Consider the following 23,445-nt stretch of genomic DNA (forward strand, 5'->3'; position numbering starts at 1 on the left):
TCTATATATGCTTTGAATAGTGGTGATCAGAGCTGTGGAGTCTGTGATTTCATAAACTGAGGAGTCTGAGTCGTGTGATTTTTTTTTTTTTTTTTTTTTTTTTTTTTTTTTCTGTACCGACTCCGAAGCCCTTGTGGTGATTATTAAAGTGGGATTGTCACCATAAAAATCAAATTTCAACAGCAACTGGTCTGAGTGTATTAAGTGATAAAGATGCTAATCCTGCATTCAAAACGTGAAAAACTTTTTCTGCTGTTATGGTTTGGAGTTATCACATACCTTATGAGCACTGGCCCTTAAGTAGTCAGTGCCAAACAGTTGCATGCTGGGGGTTCTTTTTATCTATAATCTATTCCTCTTCTTTCATTTATTTCCCTGCCTAGCTTCTTATCTGAAACACCTCTTCTTACTTGTGTTTACAAGCAAGGCTGGGGTGACTCAGCGATTGGAGGAGCAAGAGAAGGGAGGGGGGAAAACAGGTCAGGGAGGATATGATGTCAGCATTAGCTTGCCAAGATGGCCACTGCCTAGAATAGGATTTTCTGCGTTTCCTTTATAAAATTCACAGGAATCATTATGTGGACAGTACAATACATCTGTTATGTAAGTAGAACTAGTATTTATCTACTTATATATGTATTTTTTTATTTGTAGGCTAGCATGGGTGTCGCTTGTTCATTAACAAACTGGCCCTCTCTGCTTCCACCTCACATACTGTGGATGTCCAGGCCAAGTTTTGTGGTGCCATATTAATTATATATAGAATGCTTGGGGTCCCAATGTAAAACTTGCACTGAGGCCCAAAGCTCCTTAGCTATGCCACTGCAGTTGTGGTTCACGCTTGCCAGCTCAGAAAACGTACATTTTCAGACAATATGTCCATTTGGGTTGTAAGGTTTTATCCTGCATGTGAAAATAACATTTAAAGGACACCTGAAGTGAGGGGGATAGGGAGGCTGCGTTATCTATTTCCTTCTAAGCAATGCCAGTTACCAGACTGTCCTGCTGGTCATTTATGCATCAGTAGTGACTGAATCACACACCTGAAACGAGTATGTGTAAAAACCATTCAAACTTTTGTCAGAAACATCTGATCAGCGTGCTAGTATATGGCTAAACGTATCCGAGGAAGAGGATCATCAGGATAGCCAGGCAATTTGCATTGTTTAAAAGGAAATATTTAAATATGGCAGCATCCATAGTCCTCTCACATCAGGTGTCCTTCAAGGGAATACTGAGGAGAAAATAAACTGATGATAGACAGGTGCATGTACAGTGCCAAGCATACAAATAACTAGGCTGTGTTCCTTTTTCCCCCTCTGCCTGAAAGAGTTAACATACAGATATGCAAGTGGGACCTAGTGGGGTTATAGCATTCCCTCAATGATTAGTAATTACTGCCATAAGACCATTTCCTGGCAAAAAATGGCTTCTGAGAGCAGGAAAGTGATTAAAAGGGTCAGTAGTTCATAGTTTAGCTCTGGTATACTTCAGTGCATGTGTCATTGAGCAGAGACAATGAAACAGTAAAAACCTAAAACGTAAATACAAACATAAAACAAAACAGTTGACTATCTCAAAACGTCATTTTTAGGAGGTGAAGGATATATACAATGGGTGTCAAACTCAATCACATAAGGGGCAAAAATCTACAGCCGAATTCTGTATGCTGCATAATTCCTGAGGCATGTCACATGATCGGAAGGCAGCACAGAGTATAGGACTGGCAGGAAGAACAGTATTACTGGAACAGGCAAGGATTTCCCCACTGCTCCGCTGAGCTACTCTATGTGGGAAATGTCGTCAAGAGGGGGAGGGGGAGTGTAGATTTGTGTATTTGATTTCACAGTTACCAGGGAAGAAGGGGGCTTGTATCCAGGTAGGCCATGCTAATTTTAATGGGGGGCGGGGGGAGGAGATTGCTGCACACCATTTGAAATGGACAATGTTTCAGCCAGCAGAAACACTGTCACCGCTGTGCTCTTCTGGATGGGAAGGCAGAGTCCTGTCATTCTTTTACTGCTCTCAATAATGGACATTGGAAGCTCTGCAGGGCCACATCAAATGGCAGGGAGGGCAGCATTCACCTGTAATAAATACAATTGTTTTCTCATCAGTTTATTTTCACCTCGGTATTCCTTTAAAGTGAACCTGAGGTGAGAGGGATGTGGAGACTGCCATATTTCCTTTTAAGCAATACCAGTTGCTTGGCAGTCCTGCTGATATTCTGCCTCTAATACATTTAACAACAGACCCTGAACAAGCATGCAGCAGATCAGGTGTTTCTGACATTATTGTCAGAACTGAAAAGATAAGCTGCATGCTTGTTTCTGGAGTTATTCAGACACTACTGCAGCCAAACAGATCAGCAGGGCTGGCAGGCAACTGGTATTGTTTAAGAGGAAATAAATATGGCAGCCTCCTTATCACTCTCACCTCAGGTTCACTTTAAGTGTGAACGGTCGCATTGATTGATTGTATGTTAAAATGCGTGCGGGACAATGTGTGCAAATTTGACAGCTGTGGGATCTTGCTAAAGTGCCTTTCTGTTTTCTCACGGATTCTCTTCTCGCAGGAGCTGAACAAGAAGCAGACGCAGAGAGATCTGGAGTGCGCCATGTTACTGCGACAGCACGAATGCACCCAGGAGCTGGAGTTCCGCCACCTGCAGCTGCTGCAGCACACCCGCAGCGAACTCATCCGCCTGCAGCACCAAACGGAGCTGAACAATCAGCTGGAGTACAACAAGCGGCGGGAGCAGGAGCTGCGCCAGAAACATGCCGCCGAAGTCCGACAGCAGCCCAAGAGCCTGAAAGTAAGGCCTGGGGAGGAGGAGGAGATGGAGGTGGATGAGATGGAGGTGGAGGAGGGGGGAGAGGGACGCACATTCAGCCTCTGCAGTTCAGAGGATGAGGGGGAAGCGGCAGATTCAGAGGATGTATCAGAGCGCACTGAGGCTGACGGCTGTCCAGACCCGGATGTCCCCTATTTTGAATTGACGTCTGTTCCTGCAGCCGAGCTGGAGGCTCCTCCCCGCCCCTTGGCGTCTCAGCTTACCACCTCGTTGCCCAGCCACGCCCTTTGCGCTGGCTTGACTCTCCTGGCAGCAGCCAGACCCTCGTGCCCGTGGTCTCTGCTTCCCCTGCTGCTGGCGCTCCTCACCCTCTGGAGGCCAGGGCCGCTTCTAGACTCTTTCCTGGTGGCCGTGGAGACGCTGTTTGCCAGCGTGCTCTGTGGCTACTTCCTGCTGTGCTGGGTGTTCACTCTGAGCTCCGCCTCCTTCCTGTTAATGGCGCAGGGATCCGGGGCATTTACTGTATTGGCCATGAGTTACCGCCTTCGCTTATACTATGTCCCAGTGCTGGCCATCGCAGTTGGTGTGTTCACCTCCCCCGGGTTCTTCCTGTCCATCGTCCTGGCAGGCGGGTCTCTAGGGAAGCCAGCGAGTCAGTGGCTCAAGGGATGGCCGAAACGTGGCCGTAGAGTGTGGCTGAAGGTGCTGCTGCGGCTGCCTCGGCCCGTCTTCAGAGTCCTGCAGCGCTGTGGCGTAGCGGGAGAAGGCGAGCTCTTCTACCTGTTCCCAAAAACATACAAAGATGTCTATCGCAGCCGCATACCGGTGCTCGCCAGTCGGTCTTTATCTGGGAGCGTCGGCAAGCTTCCCTGGTGGAAGAGGTTGCTGAAAGCGCCGTCGCGGCTGTCGAAGGCACTGAATGACAGCCTGACGAAGGGCGTGCGGAGGCTCTGTATGGTTCTGCCTCCCGCCGCGCTCATCTACATGGAGCGGATGAAGCTGTTGAGGCAAGAAAGGCCCAGCCGCATTCCCAAACTAATGAGCTACGAACAGAGGCAAGAGGTGGCTGTGAAGCGCAGGGGACAGCGGGGATCACTAGCTGGGAGGTCCGGGGGGAGAGTGAGCACATCCAGGCGATCAAATCCTCCAATCCCCTGGAGATGAAAGGGGTGACCGCGGCAGCGTGGCCTGGTTCTTCCAAACTGTAAAGTGCCTAAATAAAGAGAACCTGTGACGAAGACGGCACTAAGATTTATGCTTGCATGGGGCTTTCTCCAGCCCTCTGTAAGACAAGCCTCCCTTGGTGTACATCTTCTCCGCCAACGTTAGTCCCAGTAAAGTCCTCCACTGAGCCAGTCAGGGACTACTGCGTATGCGCTGCCCTGACTGTGAGCATCCTTGGTCGTGCTCCCCAGGCCAGCACTGTTCTGAGCCTGTGCAAGCGCAAAACACTCCAACTACTGGAGCGTGGCCAAGAAGAGACTGTGGGAGAAAGAATGGCTGCAGATGCACACCAAGAGAGGCCGCGGACTACAGGGGGCGGGAGGAAGACCCAGGTGAGTATAAATTCTTGTGCCATCTTTGTTACTTGTTTACTTTAAATCGCCTCTATTCAGAAGTGAAGGAATTGCATGAAAACTTTATCCTCAAAAAGTGACATTGTCCCAAACTGTGCGACACGTATTCTATTCCCCCTGTGGCAGTGCTCCGGGAGGGGCCAGAATTTTATCTAGCTTATTCAATTTAAATAGCTTTCTATTTTCAGAGGATTGTTTTGCACAGAGTAACTTTATATGAAGTATTTTCTTATAGTAATATATATAATATATTGGCGGGTATTAGGGGACGATCCGCCTCCCTGCAGTCCTCTCCAGCAGCAGGAAGGGGCTTGTCCACCCTTTAGATTCAGAGTTTAGTCTGAAACTTTAGAGTCTGCCGAATAAACGGTTGATTGTCAGATTTACCATTTAATTCCCCTTGTTGAATTGTATTTTGCTTTCTTCATTTGCTGCTAAATTTAACCACTTTTAAGAAAGACTCGGCAGGATATGAGCTCACTGGCAGATTAGCTGTGATCTGACAGATCTTTCCTTCCTACAAGTTACCTGTAGAGAATTTCTGATGAAAAGCAGGCATAGCTCATCATAAAGCTGCTGCATGTTTGCCCTATTTCTATAATTTCTGTATGTCACCCTTCACATTTTGGGTGCCTTTATAATAATGCTGCTGGCCAGTGGGGGAGTGTCGAGGCACCAGGGCAAAAGTAGGGGAGCGTCTAGGCATTGTGGCACAAGTAGGGGAGTGTCTAGGCACTGGGGCACAAGTAGGGGAGTGTCTAGGCACTGGGGCACAAGTAGGGGAGTGTCTAGGCACTGGGGCACAAGTAGGGGAGTGTCTAGGCACTGGGGCACAAGTAGGGGAGTGTCTAGGCACCTATAGCAAGGGTTGCTGAAAAGGTGGTGAAACAAAAATTGTGTGCTTGATGCTGCATGCACACTCCTACTGAGGGGAATTTTTGTATGAAATTCGTGCTGCAGTCACGTGACTTTTGTTTTAAACATTCATTCAGCAATTTTATTATAGAGTCCAGTACTATTACAATATAGTCTTCTGAAATCAGTATTCCAGTCTAGCAATACCATTCAATATAAAATTCACCTTGTTGCCCTTTAGTCATCCTACCTGCCTTTGTCCCAAAGCAATGTCACCTGTGTGAAATTCTCAAATCTCCCGTATTTCACAGTATGATCAATGCTGGCAGCATTCTGTATAGCTTTAGATGGTCCGTGAGATGCTAATTGTATGAAACATGAAATTGGGCCAATCAGATGCAGTTCCTGACTGTTTTGGTTGCCCCAGTTCCAGGCTGCATATGATTTGTATACAAACTCGGAATTATAAGAAATGTAAGCATCACATTGACCATCCTGTTTACAAAGTGCTGTACGTGGGTTATAAAGTGAACTTGTAACTTTGATTACAATAAAAATCAGATGCTTCGGTAGGATCCTAATGAGACTTCCCCTGTGATACTCGGGGTGATTTCAGCGCTGGCTGCCCCAAAGAAAGCCAGATAACCATTCCAGTGGCCACTGTGTGCAAGCGCACTAGCGGTTTTCCACTCGGACTCTGGCGGCAATAGCCGAGCCCAATTGGGACTGCTCTGCTGCCTGTAGAGAAGAGCGGACCCGATCGGGATCTGCTATTTACACCGGAACCCAAGGGAAAGCCACTTCTGCGCCTGCACACACCGCAGACAAGCCCTTGTTGACAGATTTTTGGCGGGTCCCAGAACTAGATCCCCTGTGCTGAGGAAGAAGGGGGAAGCCTCTTTAGGATACAGACTCTTCCCCCTCTTGAGGTAACTACACTCCAAGTGCACGTTTACGCCCTACAGGTACACTTTAATAAGGAATTCTGTCACATTGTTACTTACGATCAGTGCAGCTGCCACCCAGAAGCTTCCTTTTTTGTTAATAGAAGCTTTTCTTCTCCATCTATCTAGCGAAAAAAAAAAATCCTCACAGTGGAGGTGAGCGAATCCTCTTCAGGAATCCTCTGATAGGGTTCCAGGGGAAAGTGAACATTAACCATTTCAGTATTTATTTTTAAACTGGGTATTGTTCTCATTCTGGAAATATGGGGGTACTTCATTTTGTTATTGAGACATGAAATCAACAGGAATTTATGCACTGATGAGCTACAAGAAACCGAACAGTCCTTTACTGAAACATGTAAAAGTAATTTTGCCTTTTCGTTGTTTATAGTACAGGAGTTTTCCGTTTTTTCTTCTCCTCTGCTATATAAAATCCTGGCCATTTTGGGTCACCATAAATTTATTAAATAACCCCTATTAAAGGATACCTTGAGCCACCTTAAAAAAACAAAAAAAGTTACACTCATCAAAAAAGAGGGAAGGATTTAAATCCCTTAAAGCTTCCCCGGTCCTTTCTGCTTCCCCTTGTTGCACGTTGTAGCAATATGTCTGAAAAGCCGCACTGCGTAGACTTGCGCAGTATGCAGCCGCTCATCTCCAGAAGTACTTGGAGATTAAGGGGGCAGCGGTGGAACGAGGGACGCAGAGAGAACTAGAAAGACTCTAAGGGAGCTAGAGCCTTCCCTCTTGTTAGGTGAGTAACTCTTTGGGTAGCTACAAGTATCCTTTAAGAAGTCCAAGCCAGGATTGTTGGATCACTTATGTGCTCCCGTCTTGGAAGACTTGCGTGAACCAGGCCTGAACTGAAGTAGAAACAAATGATGTTCTTTTACCCACTTTGCCTATGTAATTTACTAATCATTCCTCTGCGCACTAGAAAACTGAGAGAGGATTTGTAGAGCGAGCTAGCAAAGTCTGTTGTATGCTGATGCCTGGCCAGCGTGTTTCCGGTGTAATGTCTGATTGTGCTGCCCGGAAGCTCCCTCTCACACTGAGTAGCACGCATGCTCAGTGTGAAGTTAATTATGCTGCTGATGGTAAAATAATAAATATATCAGCTTCCACACATCATACACTCACCAAATTTTCAGGGTAGGGAGGGGAACCTGAGAACGACCTCTATGCCAAATTGCAGCCCCCGAGCCCCGGTAGTTCTGGAGATAGATTCGAGAAACCTATCTCGGGAACCAGTGGGGCTCGGGGGCTGCAATTTGGTGTAGAGGTAGTTCGGGTGGTCCTCTCCCTACCCTGAAAATTTGGGGAGTGTAGGATGTGAGGAAGCAGAGATATTTAGTATTTTACCACCAGCAGCATAATTAAATAGGAAATGTGGCCGCACAGTCTCCCACTGCGCATACGGGGCAGCGCAAATCAACAGGCAGCGCAATCAGACACAACACCGGCCCTGGCACTGGAGAAGGAAGGCACGCACGAATGACCTCACTTCCTGTGCAACGTTCCTTCCTAGTTCAGTGAGGTCCAAGTCAAAGGTTGTATTCATTGGTTGTAGGGACAGTCAATCAGATGCACACAATTGATGCTAATTTTACGCTAACTGAAAAATATAGACCAATCAAATGCCGCAACGGCAGTATTCGTTTGGCCTGTTTCCGGGCTGAATAAATTTGCATCCACTCAGAACCACTTGCATCTTGTTGACATCTCTGTTAAAGCTGGAGCTCTACATTAACTCATAAGACACTACCGATTCATTCTAAACCATAGAAAGCAACTTCCATTGCTCAAGGGAACCAACCCCTTCACACAGGAATGCAGCCTCCTAGCCTGTTTTTTCTGGGGGTATCCTTTTTGTATGATGATTAACACGGGACTGTAATATGGGATCAGACCACTGGGTGGGGTGGTCACCTCTGAAAGGTTGTGTTTTGTTTTTGCTTTGTATTTCTGTTGGTGTTAGGGGGCATACGCTGGTCTCAATGGCAGAGAAGAGGTTGATGGGGACTGTGTTCTTTGTCTGCTCTGTTGTCCGTGCTGTTTGATGTGGAGGTAGCTGGCACATGGCATGCTGTCTGTGTCCTGGGGGTGTGTCCACACAGGACTGTCAGCAGGTGACTAGCAGTACTCCCGCACTGTCCCACAGTGTCCACTGCTTCTCAAAGTCTGACCGCAAAGTACGTAACCCATAGCAGCCAATCATAATCAGTGATCAGACCTAAAGAGGAACTTTAAGCCAGGATTCAACTTCATCCCAATCCGTAACTGATACCCCCTTTCCCACGATAAAGCTTTACCTTTTCTCAAATAGATCATCCGGGAGGTCTGTGTGGCTGATATTGTGGTGAAACCCCTCCCACAATGTGATGTCACAACCATAGTCCTGACAGTTTGCTGTCTGTGAACCTCATTGCATTGTGGGAAATAACAGCTTTTTCCAACTGCCAAAAGAGCAATATCTCCCTCTGTGCATAGAACTCTTACTACTCAACATTCCGTACAGATCACATGGCAGAACTAAAGTGATACATTTTAGAATGTAAATCAGGGAGAGGAAAGATTTGACAATAGGCAAACGCTGACAAAATAATCTATGAATGAATATTGTTGGTAAAAGGAATTTTATTCATTCATACTAATGCTATGCAACTTAGAAATGAATGCACTACCTAATGATTCAGCAGTGCACTTCTAAGCTGCATACAGTTTACACACAAGTCAGAAGTATTAGCAGCAGACTGACCGTCTGTATTTGTGGGGGGTGAGCAGGGGGCGTGGTCTCATCTCGCCTGTACACTGGAGTACAAGCAACTCCCCTCACTATTGGCCAGCCTGTGCTCCATTGCAGAGGCTGATGTATAGTGTGGTGGGGGTGTGGCTGTGATGGCTGCTTGATCTGCTATACCAGGAAGTACAGGCAATGCATAAAGGTTGGTTGCACAGAATGCAGATTTATCCCTTAGCGGGTTCAAGTTTGACACACGTTGTCATGAGGTGAAACCTGAAGTGAGAGAATCCAGAAAGGGCCATTGCTGACTCCTGAACAAAATGCTATTCTAGTCATTTAATCAGAACTAGAACCAGTATGCAGATCAGCTTTGCTTACACCATTTGCTGCATGCTTGTTCCGGGTGTGACGCAGACAACACTGAAGCCTAAAGGACAGGTGGAGAGCTAGATTTTATCGACTGGAAATGAACACGGCAGCTCTGTAGGGGTGAATACATGCATCCAGTTTTGTTTGGCTAGTTTTATCGCTTCCATGTAGCTTGGGAGAGTTTACCTGCAGAATGTGTTCATAGTACTGTATTCAGAATCCTCGTACTACAGTATAATCTCGTTACAGTAAACTCCAAGGGACCAGGAAAAGTGTTTTACTATATCAGAAGTTTACTATATCAGAAATTGTTCTAGAAATTGCCCAGCATGCCCTGGTACATTCTCTGCTGCACAGGATCAGCTCTGTCCTACCATTGGAGGTACAGTACAAGCACTTGTCCTAGAAATATCCCAGCATGCCCTGGTACGTTATCTGCTGCACAGGAGCAGCTCTGTCCTCCCATTGGAGGTACAGTACAAGCAGTTGTCCTAGAAATATCCCAGCATGCCCTGGTACATTCTCTGCTGCACAGGAGCAGCTCTCCTCCCATTGGAGGTACAGTACAAGCACTTGTCCTAGAAATTACCCAGCATGCCCTGGTACATTCTGTGCTGCACAGGAGCAGCTCTGTCCTCCCATTGGAGGTACAGTACAAGCACTTGTCCTAGAAATTACCCAGCATGCCCTGGTACATTCTCTGCTGCACAGGAGCAGCTCTGTTCTCCCATTGGAGGTACAGTACAAGCACTTGTCCTAGAAATGGCCCAGCATGCCCTGGTACATTCTCTGCTGCACAGGAGCAGATCTGTCCTCCCATTGGAGATAACGTACAAACATTTGTCCTAGAAATATCCCAGCATGCCCTGGTACATTCTCTGCTGCGCAGGAGCAGCTCTGTTCTCCCATTGGAGGTACAGTACAAGCACTTGTCCTAGAAATGGCCCAGCATGCCCGGGTACATTACCTGCTGCACAGGAGCAGCTCTGTCCTCCCATTGGAGGTACAGTACAAGCACTTGTCCTAGAAATTACCCAGCATGCCCTGGTACATTCTCTGCTGCACAGGAGCAGCTCTGTTCTCCCATTGGAGGTACAGTACAAGCACTTGTCCTAGAAATGGCCCAGCATGCCCGGGTACATTACCTGCTGCACAGGAGCAGATCTGTCCTCCCATTGGAGATAACGTACAAACATTTGTCCTAGAAATATCCCAGCATGCCCTGGTACATTCTCTGCTGCGCAGGACCAGCTCTCTCCTCCCATTGGAGGTACAGTACAAGCACTTGTCCTAGAAATGGCCCAGCATGCCCGGGTACATTACCTGCTGCACAGGAGCAGCTCTGTCCTCCCATTGGAGGTACTGTACAAGCACTTGTCCTAGAAATGGCCCAGCATGCCCGGGTACATTACCTGCTGCACAGGAGCAGCACTGTCCTCCCATTGGAGATAACGTACAAGCACTTGTCCTAGAAATATCCCAGCATGCCCTGGTACATTCTCTGCTGCAAAGGAGGAAATCTGCCCTCCCATTGGAGGTACAGTACAAGCCCATACATATTTGGTGGACTACAAGGTTTTGTATACCTTAGGGCTGCATAACCAGGCTGGTCATATTGCTTGTACAGAATCCAGTGCTCCTTAAAAATCCTTCAATGACTGCCTCTATTCAGTGATGGCAGCAATTTATTTGCACAGCATTTACTATTTGTAAAGTACTGTATATCCAGCGCTGGTGCCATTCTCCTCGTCTTACAAATGTTATCAGGCATCAACCAGCCTGAAGAGAGCAGCTGACCATGGGTGTCACACTGTCATATGACGCATGCCCCGCCCACTGACATGATGCATGCCCCGCCCACTGTTTACTATATCCAGAGTCAGCGTCACATAGGGACCAGAAAACATGTTTATTATAACAGAAGTTTTACTATATCAGAGTTTACGATACCAGGCTTTGCTCCTATAGACTTATAATGGAGATTGGCCAAGATCTGGAGAGGTAGTTTACTAAATGTTTACTATACATAAGTTTATTATACCGAGATTATACTGTACATGGATGTGTGTAGGGTCCATACCACAGGGGTGGTCTCATGTGGAGGTCCATGTAGGATGTGGGGAAGGGTTAGAACTTACATTTTTACATCTCGCCATTTGTGAAGAGCGTTTCCTCCACTTCCTGTAATGTTACAAATGGCAGGGGAAACTGACGCTACAAAATCTGAGGTTTTAGTGTTTAGCTCATTTAGGTCTAGCGGATAAACCCACCTGTTGTTTTACTCCCTCTTTATTATCTGGGAGAAGCAGACTGCAGTGATAGTGTTTGAGTGTGGACAGAGGAACCCTGCAGTGCATCCAAGCTTATGAAACCATTACTATATCCTGAGAGGGAAGTGTTTAGTGAAAGTACCGTTGAGGTTCCTTACCCTGCAAACGTTTTTCTTTCTAATATGCTCTAGTGTGTGCAGAGACGAGACAGCTGCTCTGTGTGTTCAGCACTGTATGGAGTAAGCTGGAGAATAGCACGTTGAAAAATATGGAGCCTTGCAATACGGTTTTGGTTTTTACATATGCATTTGTGTGTGGTTTGCCACTTCCATGAAGCCTCGGAAAGCTTCAGATGCACTAGTTTCTCTGGGCCAGATTCATCAAAGCATTATCAACAGTTTTTTCTTCTTAAACAGCTGTAACCAGCAGGGAGACTGTTCTGCCTTATAAGAAACTTCTTAAATCCTAGGTAATAGCGACAGTTTAGCGTGGATTTCTAGAGCTGCACTACAGTTAAGAAAAGTGCAAATCCATCCCTAAACTGCCACAGATTAAGAAGTGCTTAATAGCAGTTCTACAGATTGTGCAGCAGAGCAGGCTAGGCAGGATGTGTGAAGGGTTCCTCCCCCTGCTGAATTCCTCCTCAGAGCCTGCTACTATCAGTACAGCAGATGAACTGGTTACCTCAGCAACAGTAATTCCCCTCACACACTGCACTGCCTGAGAGACCTTCCTAACTTAGAACAGTTTTAGAAGGAAAGTTCACTATCTAGTGATTTCTTAAGATGTCTGAGACATTTGTGCATGGATTTCTAAAACCTACCAATATTTTGTTTTAGACACTCTTGATAAATGTCCCCCTCTGAGTACTTGCGAAGACGGGCAGCTCTGTACTGTGCATGTGTGAGTATGGGCTCGCACATGCGCAGTACGGAGCTGCCCGTCTTCAGAAGCACTCAGACACTAGTGCTTCCGAAGCTTGAGGATTACCGTAGAGGACAGCCGTGGAGGTGGAGAGAAGACTGGGAGGCCTCTCTAGGATCCAGCGCCTTCCCTCTCCACAGGCGTGTGTCTGACTTTTTTTTTTCCCCCCCAGGATGCTTCAGTATTGCTTTGAAATGTTTGTCCGTGTTACATTGGAGATGCTGTAGGAAATGGTCCAAAATCTGCCCTGCAGGGTTCCGAACAGCAGCAAAAGCCAGATTCTCATACTTCTGTATGTTGTCCAGGAATGATAGATCGATCCAGTGTTCCTCTCTGATTTAGATGAGCTTGTTATGGGTTACGCCTTTGCTCCATTATACATTACTGCAGCGCTTTGTGTGTCATACTGTGTTTTTGTGCTGGTTTCACACTGTATTTTATAGACCACTTTCACCTTACAACATTGTGCTACTTGTTGTACTACAAATCCCAGCTGGAAATGGGTTTTGTGTTTAGACTGGTTATGATGGGGTAGATTGCTGTGACGTTGTATAATGCTGTCAGTCTGGTCATACACTGGTCTGTGGATGGCAGGCTTTGGCCTAGTAGAACCCGTGGCTTCTCTGTGCATTGCTCTCGTATAAGTATTTCACCCCTAGCTTTGTTGTCTTCCTGTACTGTGAAGGTTGCCTTGAGGCGTTACTGTTTATGGCTGCAGCAGGGTTTTGCTTTTAAATGTGCTGGTAATAATGTAAAATGGGGCTCTGATCGATAAGGCTATGTACTTAATGGACAACTGAAGTGAGAAGAATATGGAGGCTGCCATATGTATTTCCTTTTAAACAATGCCAGTTGCCTGGCGGCCCTGCTGATCTGTTTGGCTGCAGTAGTGTCTGAATCACATCAGAAACAAGCATGCGGCTAATCTCGTCAGATCTGACAATGTTAGAAACGCCTAATCTGCCACGTGCTTGTTCAGGGGCTATGGCTAATAGTATTAGAGGCAGAGGATCAGCAGAACAGCCAGGCAACTAATATTGCTTAAAAATAAATAAATATGGCAGCCTCCATATCCCTCTTGCTTCAGTTGTCCTTTAAATGACTAATTTTATTTCTCTTCTAAAATACAAGCTTGTCACTGCCATTAAGATCAGATGATCTTATATAAGGCCTTGTCAGGTAAGCTATTTGTAAGGCCTTCTTGGTGATGGCTTTCTGTTATAAGCTGCATACTGTATCACACCATGTAGCTGTCCCCTGAGCTTGTGCACAGATCCAGCATGCAACATCTGTGCATGACAGCAGACCCAAGTGCATCGCTGCCCTCCTCACCCCACCTGCTGGAACCGAACCAAAGCAATGCATCTGTACAGTACTCGCTCCCTGCACCCTTCCTGACAGGCAACACAAATTGTATGTGTGTATGCACCTTCTAGGGTACTTCCCATGTAAAAGACTGAGCACCTGTCTTAAAGGGACTCCGAGCAGTGCAGAAACTATGGAAAGATGCATATCATTTTAAAGCTCTTTCTCCTCTTTCCAATGATATATAAACCGCCACCCTATGCCTTTTAGTTTTCGCTAGTTTCGCGATTGAAATTGCCGCGGCCGCGATTTCGATCGCGAAATAGAGAAAACTAAAAGGCGTACGATTTGGGTGTCGCCAGAAAGAGGAGAAAGAGAGCTTTAAAATGATATCCATCTTTCCATAGTTACATTGTATTACACAGGGCGACTTTTTCTCAAAGTCAGCAGCTCCATTCAGCAGAAAAAGTCGCCCTGTGTAATACAATGTAACTATGGAAAGATGGATATCATTTTAAAGCTCTCTTTCTCCTCTTTCTGGCGACACCTAAATCGTCGCCCTCCGCCTTTAAGTTTTCTCTACTTTCGCGATCGAAGCCGCGTCAATTTAAATCGCGGGAATAGCGAAAACTAAAAGGCGTGGGGTGGCGGTTTATATATCATTGGAAAGAGGAGAAAGCGCTTTAAAATGATATGCATCTTTCCATAGTTTTTGCACTGCTCGGAGTCCCTTTAATGCTGCCAGGATCAGGTGGCTTCAAGGTTAATAACTCACTTGCTCAGCTGTAATTAGACTGGTTGTAAAGTTGAATATCAGAGTAACAGCTTATATTGTGAGTAGCAGAGATTAGCACACACATTGTAGTTACAGCAAAGTCCCCCGTATCCAACAATTGCGGGTATCACCTGATGCACTGTATACACGCACTTCTGAAAAAGCACAAACCAGAGTTATTTGCACGTCATCGACCATCCTTAAGGTGCGTACACACATGCGACTATAGTCGTTTGTAACGATCGTTCCCCGATCTTTACTAACGACGATCGTTACAAAAAACGAACCACCGACTATTAAGGCAAACGACGAACGAGCCAAATCGCTACAAAAGAAAGTTCTGTCTCGGCGGATTTTAACCAACGACGATCGTTTGCAAAAGTAGTACATCGTTGCAAACGGTCGTTCGTACTAGGCTTGACATGCGCATTTCACTATTTCTCCCTGAAACTTCTCATTTTTATGCGCAGGCGCAATAGTTGCTTTACGTGATGTAACGTTCATTCTAACGATCAGATCGTTACACACATTTAAAAACTAACTTTACTCAGGTCGTTCTTTCATCAATTAAAAGCTCGTTCGTCGTTCTCAACGAACGATCGTTGTCGCATGTGTGTACGTAGCATGAGTCAGGACACTCCGCAGATAGTTTTCTAAGAATATAAGCACAGTGTCAGAATTCATATTAAACAAGCTGAGTGTAGCAGAGATCAGGACACACCGCAGCTAGTTTACTATCAGTATAGGCACAGCGTAGCAACTTATACGTGACATACTGGGAGTGACATTGCTTGAATCTTTAAAAGAGAGTACAGATAAAATGATGGAAAATGACTGCAGCCGGGCCTCATTTTAAGACATTTGAGCCACGCGTACAGTGTACGGTAACACTTGATGTTTGTTTTGAGTTCCGCTGGGAGTAGTTCATTAACCCTTTTTATGTCTGAGACCAGCAGAAGCCGCTGGGGGTAGTCCATTAACCTTTTTTATGTCTGAGACCAGCAGAAGCCGCTGGGGGTAGTCCATTAACCTTTTTTATTGCCTGAGACCAGCAGAAGCCGCTGGGAGTAGTTCATTAACCCTTTTTATGCCTGAGACCAGCAGAAGCCGCTGGGGGTAGTCCATTAACCCTTTTTATGCCTGAGACCAGCAGAAGCCGCTGGGAGTAGTCCATTAACCCTTTTTATGCCTGAGACCAGCCTCTTAGTCCACAAACTGAGAGTGAAAGAAAATAAACAAAACAAAAACAAAACACTTTTTTTCGTGGTCTCCCACCCCCTTTTCATTTCTTAATATTTGTGTATCATTTTTTTAATTTATTTTCTCCTTTTCTGCACATTGTTGAAAATAGAAAAAAAAAAAATCTTTATATAAAATAAACTGCTGACATTTCGGTGTTATATCAACACAAAATATATATATTTATAGCTTTTACCCCCTTTGCTGCCTGCACTGGCCTCGAAGGGGTTAAAGCTTATTTATTTTAGCATTTGGTAAATATATATAGGTTTGTGTCCATTCTTTTTGTTTTAGTCCCCTCCCCCCAGTGTATATAAGTATTTTGTGTTTTTTCTTTGTGTGTTTTGTTTCTGTTTTTGTTATTATTATTTTTTTTCTTTTTGTAATAAACATTTTGCTGGAAATCAAATCCATCCAGTTTGTGTCATTTCTTTACATGTTTCACATTTTGTCTTCAATGCGTGTTTTGGGGAAATTGTGGGGGAGGGGGTGTAATTGATCTGGATCAGTGGGCTTATATAAGGTGGTCTCTGAGCATGAAATGGTTAATGGGTACATTGGCAAGCGATAAAGTGATATTCTCATGGTAAAAATGCCCTTAGCCTAGATCAGTGTCGGGTGTGTTTTTTGTCATTTTATTCTTATTAAAAACTATCTTTCTGTTTGTTTGCAGACAGCCAACAATTACTAATACTGACATAAATTTCAGTTTGCACTGTTTTTCTTGCAGCCATGGCAACGGTACTCTTGTTGTGGAGTACAAATGGTTCCCAAAGTGCACTAAGGGTAGACTGCATACGGTAAATTAAAACCATTTAGACAATGCAATACAGAGGCGCCAACAGAGTAAAAGTATCAAGTTAAAAAGGTATAAAATGAGGGGCAAGGGTGGACTTACCTCCCCGACAAAAATACAACTGTTGTATAAGATCAAGAAAAACTGTATTTACTTCAAAAACTGTTTCACAGGTCTCAAGCCCACTTCCTCAGGCAAAAATACACAAGGAGAAGCTTTCAAGTTATGCGCGCTAGTGAAGCGCCTCTGACAGAAGCGTGCACAGCTTGAAAGTTGCTCCTTGTGTATTTTTGCCTGAGGAAGCGGGCTTGAGACCCGTGAAACGCGTTGCAAACAGTTTTTGGAGCAAGAATACCGTTTCTCTTGATTTTACACAATAGTTGTGTTTTTGTCTGGGAGGTAAGTCCACCCTTGCCCCTCATTTTATACCTTTTAGCTTGATACTCTGTTGGCGCCTCTGTATTGTATTGTCTAAGTGATAGTTGTCCACCTGGTGGATGGGTGTGGCCACCCTTCTTTCTTGTTCTACGGAGAGCGACTTCTTAGCCTGAGTGGGGAGAGGCCTAATCTCCCCTCTTGCTTTTTGAGTGGTTGCCTGGTCTTGGCAACCCATACTTGTGAGTATTATTCACTACATACCATATTTACATTGTATTAACAATAATACACAATTGGGGGCTCTTGCTTGTCTTCCTTCTTGGTTTACATATCTAAATTAAAACCATGTTTGCTTTCAAAGGTTATAGTACTGAATTGTGTATTTCTGTACCAAATGGGGATGTGACCCCTCATATAAGGGTAGATGATAGAAGGAACTGTTCTGCACAGTTATCAGTTCTGGAAACTATTTTTTAAACAGGAACTTAAACCAAGGATTGCACTTCATCCCAATCAGTAGCTGATACCCCCTTTCCCATGAGAAATATATTCTTTTCTCAAATGGCTCATCAGGGGGTCCTGTCAGACTGATATTGTGGTGAACCCCTCCCACAGTGTGATGTCATGACCTGTAAGACTGATATTGTGGTGAACCCCTCCCACAGTGTGATGTCATGACCATGGTCCTGACAGTTTGTGGTCTCTGAACCTTGTTGCATTGTGGGAAATAGCTGTTTCCAACTGCCAAGTAACTAGGATCTTCCTCTGTGCATATGTATGTTTTAAAAAAAAAACAACATATAGCCTATTGCAGTATTAGGGGGTGGCAGTTGGTGCTGTCTAGTTTTTTTCATGTCTGCCAGTAGTAAAGATGACCTGCAGGCTCATTGTGGATCAAACAAAATGAACAAATCACATAGTGAATATTAATCATTTCTTGATCTCTCTTTTGATTTTTAACTTCTCACTTTGCAATGTTTTGTTTCGCCCACTGGAATCTTTGAAAACTCCTGTAATTATTTTCCACATGCAAAAATAAACAATAACTTCTGGTTAGATGAACAATGCACATGGCACATTGCTGGTCAGATTGTGCTGAAGAGCTTGCAGACAGAATTATCCAGGTGGTTGTAGATTATCCATTTTCTGCGGACTCCAGCGTCTGAGCGGATCTCTGCAGTGTCCCCCGTCTGAGCGTATCTCTGCAGTGTCCCCCGTCTGAGCGTATCTCTGCAGGGTCCGGCGTCTGAGCGTATCTCTGCAGGGTGCAGCGTCTGAGCGTATCTCTGCAGGGTCCCGCGTCTGAGCGTATCTCTGCAGGGTCCCGCGTCTGAGCGTATCTCTGCGGGGTCCAGCGTCTGAGCGTATCTCTGCGGGGTCCAGCGTCTGAGCGTATCTCTGCGGGGTCCAGCGTCTGAGCGTATCTCTGCGGGGTCCAGCGTCTGAGCGTATCTCTGCAGGGGTCCAGCGTCTGAGCGTATCTCTGCAGCACCTGAACGTATCTCTGCAGGGGTCCAGCATCTGAGCGTATCTCTGCAGGGTCCAGCGTCTGAGCGTATCTCTGCGGGGTCCAGCGTCTGAGCGTATCTCTGCGGGGTCCAGCGTCTGAGCGTATCTCTGCGGGGTCCAGCGTCTGAGCGTATCTCTGCGGGGTCCAGCGTCTGAGCGTATCTCTGCGGGGTCCGGCGTCTGAGCGTATCTCTGCGGGGTCCGGCGTCTGAGCGTATCTCTGCAGGGTCCGGCGTCTGAGCGTATCTCTGCAGAGTCCCCCGTCTGAGCGTATCTCTGCAGCGTCTGAGCGTATCTCTGCGGGGTCCAGCGTCTGAGCGTATCTCTGCAGCGTCTGAACGTATCTCTGCAGGGTCCGGCGTATGAGCGTATCTCTGCAGGGTCCGGCGTCTGAGCGTATCTCTGCAGAGTCCCCCGTCTGAGCGTATCTCTGCAGCATCTGAGCGTATCTCTGCAGGGTCCGGCGTCTGAGCGTATCTCTGCAGAGTCCCCCGTCTGAGCGTATCTCTGCAGCATCTGAGCGTATCTCTGCAGGGTCCGGCATCTGAGCGTATCTCTGCAGGGTCCGGCGTCTGAGCGTATCTCTGCAGGGTGCAGCGTCTGAGCGTATCTCTGCAGGGTCCCGCGTCTGAGCATATCTCTGCAGGGTCCCGCGTCTGAGCGTATCTCTGCGGGGTCCAGCGTCTGAGCGTATCTCTGCGGGGTCCAGCGTCTGAGCGTATCTCTGCGGGGTCCAGCGTCTGAGCGTATCTCTGCAGCGCCTGAACGTATCTCTGCAGGGGTCCAGCATCTGAGCGTATCTCTGCAGGGTCCAGCGTCTGAGCGTATCTCTGCAGGGGTCCAGCATCTGAGCGTATCTCTGCGGGGTCCAGCGTCTGAGCGTATCTCTGCAGGGTCCGGCGTCTGAGCGTATCTCTGCAGAGTCCCCCGTCTGAGCGTATCTCTGCAGCGTCTGAGCGTATCTCTGCGGGGTCCAGCGTCTGAGCGTATCTCTGCAGGGTCCAGCGTCTGAGCGTATCTCTGCAGCGTCTGAACGTATCTCTGCAGGGTCTAGCGTCTGAGCAGATCTCTGCAGGGTCCGGCGTATGAGCGTATCTCTGCAGGATCCGGCGTCTGAGCGAATCTCTGCAGGATCCGGCGTCTGAGCGTATCTCTGCAGAGTCCCCCGTCTGAGCGTATCTCTGCAGGGTCCAGTGTCTGAGCGTATCTCTGCAGGGTCCAGTGTCTGAGCGTATCTCTGCGGGGTCCAGCGTCTGAGCGTATCTCTGCAGGGTCCAGTGTCTGAGCGTATCTCTGCAGGGTCCAGTGTCTGAGCGTATCTCTGCGGGGTCCAGCGTCTGAGCGTATCTCTGCAGGGTCCAGCGTCTGAGCGTATCTCTGCAGGGTCCAGCGTCTGAGCGTATCTCTGCAGGGTCCAGCGTCTGAGCGTATCTCTGCAGGGTCCAGTGTCTGAGCGTATCTCTGCAGGGTCCAGTGTCTGAGCGTATCTCTGCGGGGTCCAGCGTCTGAGCGTATCTCTGCAGGGTCCAGCGTCTGAGCGTATCTCTGCAGGGTCCAGCGTCTGAGCGTATCTCTGCAGGGTCCAGCGTCTGAGCGTATCTCTGCAGAGTCCCCCGTCTGAGCGTATCTCTGCAGGGTCCAGTGTCTGAGCGTATCTCTGCAGGGTCCAGTGTCTGAGCGTATCTCTGCGGGGTCCAGCGTCTGAGCGTATCTCTGCAGGGTCCAGCGTCTGAGCGTATCTCTGCAGGGTCCAGCGTCTGAGCGTATCTCTGCAGGGTCCAGCGTCTGAGCGTATCTCTGCAGGGTCCAGCGTCTGAGCGTATCTCTGCAGCGTCTAGCGTCTGAGCAGATCTCTGCAGGGTCCGGCATCTAAGCGTATCTCTGCAGAGTCCCCCGTCTGAGTGTATCTCTGCGGGGGCAAATGGGAGGGGGGAGACTGTTTGCCTCTTAGTAGCTGATAACTGTGCAGAATTGGTAATTCCAGTTTAGCAGTTTTACCATAGAAGTCTACAGTGGATAGTTTAACAGAGAACCATTTGTGGAAAAGTTTTATATATCAGTCAAGAAGAATACGGGGCACTTTCATGCTGTTGAGTTGGTAGAAGGAACTTCTTTGAGTAACATAATGGTGACTTCAGGCTCTTTTTTTGTGAGGAAAGCTTCCTAGATGCTACAGCAAAGTCATTTGATCAGCTAAGTGTATACTGGAGACCTGAAAGGAGCGGTCTGAGAACTGACGCTGATTGGCTAGCTTTTTTCAGATGCATGGCTTACAGTTTCCGCCTGTACTAACATCTGAGCTCTGCCCGCTATACTTAAATGTATATGAGCATTTTCCAGAATTATACGCAGGTCTGCTCTCCCTGCACACGTGATCTCCTAGGTCGTGATAGGCTTCCAACAGTGTCAGACTGGGAGCTGGTAAAGCTGAGGTAATCCACTTGCTGGCCAAGCAGCAGTAATCAGGTGTTGCTGCTCACAGTGATGACTTGCTGCAGGTTTCTATTGGGAGTGATAACACAGTGTTACTGCTGCTTGGCCTGCAGGTGAATTTGCTCAGTTTTTCCACCTCCCAGTCCGACACTGGCTTCTGAATATGGCAAAACAAAGCAGTAGCGCACTGATAGAGTGAGCAGCCCGGGTGAACTCGGGGCCAGTCCTAAAGCCCCAACAAGGAAAGATCAAAACTAAATGCTGGAGCACCTGGTGCTCAAATACTAATATAGTGCAATAATAAAGAGCAATGTGATCAAACAAAGTCCCACAGAGTGTCTCTTCGGAGCGCGTGTATAAACAACGCTTCCTAACTTCAGTGGGATATGCTTGAAACTGGTCACTCTTACCATAACACTATAAACAGTACCTCCTTGGGATGTACGCGCTCCGAAGAGACACTCTGTGGGACTTTGATCACATTGCTCTTTATTATTGCACTATATTAGTATTTGAGCACCAGGTGCTCCAGCATTTACTTTTGAACTGGCTTCCGAATAGTCCGGTAATTTCTATTACATCTTGCTAGCCGCATCAGAGAGGGGCGTAAACCTACCCATGTCGCCATCTATAGCTGATGCAGTCCAAGTCATGTTCCACGTCACTCCAATTGTTTCTTCTGGGTTTAAAGGAGGAGGCATTGGAGTGACGTGGACCACATCCGCTATAGGTTGCGACTGGAACAAGTTAAACCCCCTCCTTTAAAGAGATTATCTAGAGTGAATGTATCAAGATTGCATCTCTGGCTTCTACAAATAAGGACTGTGAGGGGGGGGGGGACATGGTAGCTTCTATACCAGGAGAAATTCTATGCTTGGTTCCCTTTAAGGACCCACTGCACAGCCCTGTGACTGAGCACCCTCCAGTGTGCTGCATTCTCTGGAGCAACCTAGCACCTCCCACCCTCGCTCAGGTGATACAATCCGTGTAATGTCTGATAACAATGCACAAAATTTGATGCACACTAGCTGTCTCCGTTTGCACCGTAGTCAGCTTGCTGATGGTGCGCCTCCTGCTCTTTTTAGCAATAGTCTTGCTCAGCACAGGTGCCACTGAAGTTTAATAGCAATAAAGTCCCACAAATTCCACATCATGAAGTCCTTTTCCTCCTCTGCAGATCTTTCAAGGACCCTCTTCTTGCGTATCACAGTGCATTTCCATCACACCCAATCAGAAGCGATGACCACCAGGGTCTAGTACAGGGTTCGGCTACCCTTCAGAGGCTCGGGCCGCACTCCAAAAATTCTCCCGTTCCTTCCCTCCCTCCCTCCCTGCAGAGTCGGAAGCTGGCGGTATTGCTCAGCGTCGCATCTCCGTGGCAAAAGGGTGTCACATGACATGTTGGGCGTTCCAGCGTATCGCATGCTGGCAGCCAGCATGCTTATTCCAACGTCATGTGACACCCTGTTGCCATGGAGATGTGACGCTAGATGGCAATCAGGTAAGTTTTTAGTCTCCCCCGTTACCACCTGCTCGCGCCTTGTGATGGGGGAGGAGAGTTATCCGTCCTCCTCCCAGTCGGTGGGCTGGAATAACAGCAGGAGCAGGCTTAATCCGGCCCGCGGGGCTGTAGTTTGCCTAGCGCTGGTCTAGTAGCACGATGGGGGTATTCCCAGGTCACCCCTAACCTCTACGATCAGTTACAATCCACTTCCTATTCCACCTTCAATATCCCATTCATGGCCAATGTGATAACCTCAAATAAAAATCTCTCATAGCAGAATACTGTAAAACTATTTAATAATATGAAAGGATATTGCACTCATAATGTCCCGGATGTGGCAGTGCTCAAGTATTAGTGAAGGGGGATGCTGGGAAGCGGTGAGACTGTGTGTGCGGCAGCGGACCATACACTGTGAGGACAGCACGTTGGGAGCCTAAACTGGGGAGAGCCTGTACATAAAACTATGCTGTTCTACAAGTCATGTTATGTGTGTGCAATACCCTTTTATACTATAAAATCGTTTTACCGTATTATTTGGTCACCCCCAGTGTGCACTTCAAAATTTTTGGAGCCAGAACTTCCTGTCATGCTTCCCTTAACCTTTGGAACTCCTTACCACACCAAGTAAAGACAGCCCTATCCCTGGAGCTATTCAAATTCAGACTGAAAAGTCACCGGTTTAGCCTGGCATTTGTAGACTTATAGAATTCTTCCTCTGTACCATGACTTACCAATCAACCAATTGCTGGTCTGAGACAAGCTTATGCAACTTGAGTCCTACAGGAGAAAAGCGCTTTACAAATGTTATATTTGGTTGTTACTACGCTATGTTTTTTATTTGAGGTGATCACATTGGCCATGAATGGGATATTGACGGTCGAATAGGAATTGGATTGTATCTAATCATGGTGGTCGGGGGTGACCTGGGAATATCCCCAACGTGCTGCCAGACTCTGGTGGTCAACACATCTGGTTAGTGGCTTCTGATTGGGTGTGGTGGAGGTGCACTGTGATATGCAAGAAGAGGGAC

General features: G+C 46.9%; 1 protein-coding gene across 5 annotated transcripts in view; it reads left to right on the forward strand.

Annotated features, from left to right (window-relative positions):
* The window catches only part of TAOK2 (TAO kinase 2), a 156,573-nt gene that overhangs the window by 115,614 nt on the left and 17,514 nt on the right, over positions 1-23,445 (forward strand). For 4 of the 5 annotated variants that reach the window (XM_068243794.1, XM_068243795.1, XM_068243797.1 and 1 more), the window contains one exon: positions 2,576-7,278. In XM_068243794.1, coding sequence (XP_068099895.1) covers positions 2,576-3,958 — 1,383 coding nt within the window. In that variant the 3' untranslated portion in view covers positions 3,959-7,278. Of the gene's footprint in view, positions 1-2,575; positions 7,279-23,445 lie in introns of those variants that run through there. The other variant, XM_068243798.1, reaches the window with a different exon arrangement.

The sequence above is a fragment of the Hyperolius riggenbachi genome, chromosome 7 (assembly GCF_040937935.1).
Source record: "Hyperolius riggenbachi isolate aHypRig1 chromosome 7, aHypRig1.pri, whole genome shotgun sequence".
Classification (NCBI taxonomy): domain Eukaryota; kingdom Metazoa; phylum Chordata; class Amphibia; order Anura; family Hyperoliidae; genus Hyperolius; species Hyperolius riggenbachi.